Here is a 6765-nt window from a genome sequence, read left to right as displayed (position 1 = left end):
TAAGAAACTGCTCAGGCAGGCAGCCAGTTGTAAATAAAGAAATGTTTTCTATAATTTATTTAGAAGAAAAAATTAAACCCTAAAGTTACACTATAATTATGTATATAATTAATAAAATAAATTAGCCCTTTTATTATCAAAACAAGATACAAACATTTTGCATAGTTAAATACGAAAACGAGCTTTTATATGATGTCCCTTGTTTCAATGTGCCTTAGGGCATAGGCCTCCTCCAGCTGCTTTTAGTATACTTTCTGCTGCAACTCTCATGCAGCAAGGTCTCAGCTGATTGATCTCTTCTTTCCATCTTTTATAATTATATATTAAATAAAAAGATGTTTCATGTGTTCCTATTATGAAGTATGGTCAATTATAATCAATACAATTTGAACTATGTTTTATATGCCTAATTAACCAACGAGGTGGTCACTTATCACTTAAAAGCATTTTTAAAACTCACAGCAGCAACCGTATAAAGAAGAAGCACCACGAGCGCGAGCAGCACGAGCCGGAAGAGTCCATCGCTCACCTGCAGACCTCGGAGCCGCGCCAGTGCTACGGGCCGCAGTGCGCGCGCGCCGCGCTCTACGGCTCAAGTACTGCTCCACGCAGTGTGGCATGCGTCTCGCTACTTCCAGGATATATCAGGTCAGTGACATGATCTGACATATCACATTGAAAGTTTGGATGAATATGAACATACAGTTGATAACTAAATAGGATTATTAGGGACTGTCGTAGCATTATTTTTAGATTAATTTAGGTATTTGTTGCTTGGTTTATAAAAATATTTTTCATGAATATGGTTACCTAAATATATTATATTCATAATTTCGTTGTAAAGTGGATGTTCATGGGCTGTAGTTTGTGCCTCAACATAAAAGTCAACATTTCTTGCAGTTCTTGTATATTATCTTATTTTCAATGAGTAAAAATAAAATGCTGTGTAGGTGTTGCCGCAACGTATCCAGGAGTGGTCATTGTCGCCGTGCGTGGCGGAGCAGCGCAACCGCAAGGCGCTGGAGGTGGTGCGCAGCGGGCTGCGCGCGTGCGCAGACGCGCGCGCTGGACCGCCAGCACGCACACATCGACGCGCTTCGCGCGCGCACACACCACCATACTGCACACCGACGACAAGGTACACACACACACATTATGTTTTAGCAACTGTCTTCGACTCTGCCACTAACTTTGGTTGCGCATCCAAAAGTTAATCAATAATATCTCATTCCCTTGTTTTTCTTTTTCTACTATTCGCCTATATTCTTTGCTTTTCGTCTTATATAATTTTTTGTAGATTAAAAACGTATTTGAATTAATATGCTCTGTATGTGTAATTATTAATTTTCGTCATAGGCCACTTAAGACCAGAAGTTAAGTTTAAACCATAGGAAAATAGTCAAATATGAAATGAATGTTTTTGAGTATTATCTTGATATACATTTTGTCATTGACAAAATCACCGTTGTAACAGGGTAGCCATATTCCTAAAAGAAGGTTTGCTTATGTTGGTCAACATTGCCACAGAATTAAAATCCATCTGGGTTTCTCTTTTACAAAAAGTTTCAGTTTGGATTTATCTTACTGCCTTACCTATTTCAATAAGCATTAAATTCGAAATCCTTTTATAATACATAATTTGTACATAAATTCATTGCTCTTTTACCTCTACACTACCAACAGGAAGCGGATGATGAAACATCAATGTACTGCATAACGTGCGGACACGAGATCCACTCGCGCACGGCGGTCAAGCACATGGAGAAGTGTTTCATAAAGTACGAGGCGCAGGCGTCGTTCGGCAGCAGGCATCGCACGCGCATCGACGGACAGAGCATGTTCTGCGACTACTATAATCCGGTCAACGGGACTTATTGCAAGCGGCTTAGGGTACAATTTCCACTAATATGTTTTAAAATAATAACCAGATAAAATTAAGAGCCCATCTGATTATAATATTATCCCTCAAAAATTAACAATAAAATTTTGAAAAATAAAAATTATATACTTTATATAAAACTTAAGAAATCACTTCAAAGGTTAGACACTACAAATGGCACTCATTATATGAAGTCAAGAGAGTTTAGTTTAATTTCAATGTTTATCAGTTACCAGATCGAATTTACCATCATCGAGACGGCATGCTTTATATAAAACTTAAGGTACTTCAAGGTTCAAATTCACTCATTATGTAGAGATTTATTTCAATGGGCAGTTACCAGTCGAATCTTACCATCAGACAAGCGGCATGCTCATGATGTCATTCATTTGTATATAAGTGTTTGAAATATGATACATATTACAGGTGATGTGTCCAGAGCATTTCAAAGATCCCAAAGTGAGCGATACGGACGTATGCGGATGTCCGTTAGTGCGTAACGTGTTCGAGGCGACGGGCGAGTTCTGCCGCGCGCCGAAGAAGTCCTGTCTCCGCCACTACCAGTGGGAGAAGCTGCGCCGAGCCGAGATCGACATGGAAAGGGTGCGACAGTGGCTGAAATTAGATGAGCTGGTTGAACAGGAGAGGAGCATACGACTCGCTATGGCGTCTAGGTTGGTACCAGAAACTTTTTAGTCTGTGAAAATTGAGCATCAGTCGAAGTGGTGTAAGTTGTGAGACAAGACAAAAGTAACTTAACAGTTTAGACCAACACTGCATTATTTCCTGAAAAAAAAAATGATTTTTGTTTCTAACAAGAATGCAGTCGCCTAAGCTGGCTAGATTATGAAAATAATTATTTATAACACTTCAGGTATACATAAGTTTTAAATTAGGAATTGAATGTTAATGGTTTGACCACAATATCATAAATAATAATGAATCTTACGATCAACTATAACTACTTCTAATCCATGTAAAAATATATTTAGATCATATAATTTTCAGCAATATTTTTTTTTTATTATATTTTATTGCAATTGCCCTGCAACTTACTAGATAATAATATCAATGAAATCTACAGGGCTGGTGTTCTCGGCCTTATGCTGCACTCTACATACAACCACGAAGTAATGGAGCGCATCACAACCAAAGTGAATGAAAACGGAAAACTCAAGGAGGGCTCCTGACATAAAAAGTCTCGTCGAATAGACGACAGCGACGGAAACACACCGCCCACAGAAGTTATCGATTTGGTGACGGATTCACAATGAACAGTGACAACCCTAATTTCAGACTAACAGTCGTTTTCAATAAACGATCTCAATCTTCAATCCGATTTCGAGAATGAACCAATCAAAACAATTCATTTTTAAGCATATGCATGAGAACTTTGTTCTGATTGGTCCATTTGAAAAGACCGAAAATAGCGATTGGATAATTTATTAAAGATGACGGTATATCTCACTTATAAAGACTAATCCTCTATAACCGTTTCAAACCAATGTTTTGTTTCTTTCATCCCTATGCCATATAAAGGAAGGGAAAAAGTAATGTAATTTTTTAACGCTTTTGTGTGGACCTATTAATTACATGAAATACAATAGCTATTGATTGCAAAATATTCTTAAGGCTTCCTAATATGGCAAACATTATTATGTGAGAAGGAAACAAAATAATGGTTATAAAAAGATATAAGTATAATAATTATAAAGATATAAAAATGTATCTATTTTGTATTAGAACTGCAGTGTTTTCTTCCAATTCTTCACAAGTGAAAATAAATTATGTGCTGTTTCTTCGTGTCTTGTTGAAAGTTTTGCATTTTGTGAAATATGTAAATAATGTCCCTATGTTGCAATAAAGCGATTATATAAAATATTTAAATATAGTTTTATTTCTTTTAGTTTAATATATTTTTATTTCTTCTATAAATAATTGTACAGGAATTAAAGTAAAGAAGCGACAAGTTCCGAGACGAATGTCTGTAGATTCTATAATCAAGGGCACGCACATCTGACAAAAATAATATAAATCAAATCAAATTATTTGTAAGCATAGGTAATTTACAGGTGTTATTGAAATACATATTGGAAAAACAAACCACAAAGTCTTCACATGCGCGTTTAAAGTAGATTTTTTATATTATGATGCGATATGTAAATTTCAAGCAGTGGGTAGTTATTTGCCTGCGAACCCGCAGTAAGCCTGTGTTTTGGTTTCGGGCCTAAATCTTTTTAGTAATAGAAGAGTTCCATGGCCAGTTGTTGAGAAGTTTATTATACAGGGTTGGTATTATTAATGCATTTTACTATCCGTGGAGTAAGTGGTAAAAACGACTTGTAATATATTTTTTAATTGAATAAAATTGTTATACAAATCGTACAAAAATTTTAAACGTGAAAGATTGTGAAGAAATTACAGAACAGATTTAGATTAAATCTAGCCCACAAATTATAGACGAGTTAACTTTTTATCTTCGAGTTCACAGTGAGATTTTTAATTTCTAGACAAGGTCTATGCGGCCCATTGCCCGCTAAGTTGAACATAATCTATTTTGGCCTTTTAAGGCTATTATTACTTTTCATACTATTGTATTTTTCTAAACTTTTGTAAAGAAATGAATCCACTTGGTTGTACAATAGAATATTGCCACATTGCATGATTCATCGAAGGGTTTCCAAATCTGAACTAAAATAGTTATCTACGGTTCCGTTCAATTAAAAACATATTAGCGCGTCGGCGTTAAAAATGCGATTTCTCGCTCGTGTGCCTAATCGGGAGTAGGGGGACACGTGCTCGGGGTTTTGGACAATGCACGACTAGAGACGAAAATTAATACTTTCATAACATATTGAATTGCTAGAGTATTTTAATTATTTGAAGCCTTTACCCATATAGCGTATCTACTTGTTTAAAAATGTTTTATTTGATATATTTAAAAGAAAGTTATTTTACCTTTTGTGTTATCTTTTACCTGTTTTATTATTTATGCCTTTTTATTATTTTTCTCTTTAACCAAGTAAATCGAATTATGTGGTTGTTTATACATGAGAAAATTTCGAACGTAGTGTTTTGCATTTTATTAAAAAGCATTTTATTTATTTAAATAATTTCCTATATACAGGACAACTGTATTACCATAACAATCCTAAGATGACGCAGAATACAATAACAATTTCTGTGTATTTATCATATCAAAACATATTTTGTCACCCCAACGCATTGTGACCACGTGCGTACGCCCTGCGATTTTAATATAATTCCCCTCTGTGTAATTGAAGCGTGTAATTCATTTGACATGTTTTGCTAAATCTTATAATTTGACACAGATAAAGACCCCTTGTTACAGTTGACTTTAAACGGGAGCACTTTTAAAAGTGGCAAAAACGCAACGTCAATTAAGGTTTTTAAATGGCTAACAGATGATCATTTTGTTACTTTTGGTTTTTTCAATTCCATCAATATCCTTAAAACCCCTCGAGTGGTATTTTGTAATGAAAAGTTAATTGCGGCCTAGGACTACATAATGATATCCCATTTTACTTTAACCTTAAAAACCATCCCACTATGTTAATCTATTTCTAAAATTCTACTGGTACCTTAATCGTTTCAGCGTGAAAGTCTAAGGTGGAGAGAGGTATTTAATAATGAAATAGAGGCGAAACAACATCAATATGTAGCTGCAATCGTCACGATTGGGTAGAAAAATGATCATATTCCTATCCTTTTTATATAAGAGCGAGATACTGGAACTGCCACTTTAAAGGTATTAAATGGACTTATTGGTTCCAGTTTTAAAGAATTGACGGCATGCAAATTCGTATTCCCGATCTTGTTGCAAATAAATAATTAATTTTTGAGTCCCTACTCCGTTGTTTGATGGAAAGTGTGACGACAGCGCATAAACAGAAATTAACATCTTTTAAAATTTTGATTACAATATATAGCTTTACAAGAAAGTAAACTGCGCTGGTCAGCAATAGAATATTAAATTTATAGAGCTCATTATGCCTAGTAATACATTTGTTATAACTTCTTAACCAAAGAAACTGGCGCTACCATACTGATTATAGCAATAGACAAAGCAGTGGTACCTAGACGAACTCTGTTGTACGCAAGATCAGCCAGCCTGCGACTACAATTTAGGTGGTCACAAATAGTCAAGAACCTAATGGTATAATATTGTCGGCTTTAATATGGATTATTTTTATGTCAATTCATAAAATAAAATACGTCACACATTTCTGCGACGAAATTACATTGCAACAATTCTCATTGAAATAGAAAAAGTAATTATCGGGGAACGAACTATATTAGGCAACAGATTTTCCCATTCCACATTTTGACGTCAAAATTGACAAATATCCCCAATTTGCGCAGATTTGCGATGCGGCTGCAAGTGCGATGGGTGTCCAGTACGCCATCTGTCCCGGTCACGCCTATCAGCCTAATGCGATATGATCAATAACAGATTAGTAATTGGCCTTCCAAATACTATAGTGCAGGTGGATTGAAGGAATGCTAAGCCCAAGTAGCTAATGTACAAATTCCTGCAACACAAGAAAATTAATCTTATTTCAACTGATTGACTCATTATGAAAACGATCAGGTCATACCATAATTATAAATGTATAATGGAATTCCTATACCAGAATAGTATTTTAATTTTGCTATACTTAGCTAGATACAATTATATTGTACTTAAAATTATGAAATAAATTTATTTTCTCGTTAAGTGCAATATCTGAGGAATTAATTCTACGTAATTACTATAAGGTATTATAACCTACATACAAGAAATAAAACGTACTTACATGAATTTAATACTGTATAGTTTTGCAATTGTCTTACTTCTGTATGAACATGTTTTCACTGAAATTTTA

At 34.8% G+C, this 6765-nt stretch overlaps 1 protein-coding gene across 1 annotated transcript in view; it reads left to right on the top strand.

The window, feature by feature from the left end:
• LOC119189213 (CXXC-type zinc finger protein 1-like) overlaps nucleotides 1-3501 on the top strand; it is a 4702-nt gene extending 1201 nt beyond the window's left edge. The window contains 8 exon segments of the mRNA XM_037438267.1: nucleotides 463-590; nucleotides 593-648; nucleotides 951-1043; nucleotides 1045-1097; nucleotides 1099-1138; nucleotides 1684-1890; nucleotides 2306-2553; nucleotides 2964-3501. Coding sequence (XP_037294164.1) covers nucleotides 463-590; nucleotides 593-648; nucleotides 951-1043; nucleotides 1045-1097; nucleotides 1099-1138; nucleotides 1684-1890; nucleotides 2306-2553; nucleotides 2964-3069 — 931 coding nt within the window. The 3' untranslated portion in view covers nucleotides 3070-3501.
• The last annotated feature ends 3264 nt before the right edge of the window (nucleotides 3502-6765 follow it).

Source organism: Manduca sexta, chromosome 13 (assembly GCF_014839805.1).
Source record: "Manduca sexta isolate Smith_Timp_Sample1 chromosome 13, JHU_Msex_v1.0, whole genome shotgun sequence".
Classification (NCBI taxonomy): domain Eukaryota; kingdom Metazoa; phylum Arthropoda; class Insecta; order Lepidoptera; family Sphingidae; genus Manduca; species Manduca sexta.
This window is presented reverse-complemented; position numbering and strand designations above follow the sequence as displayed.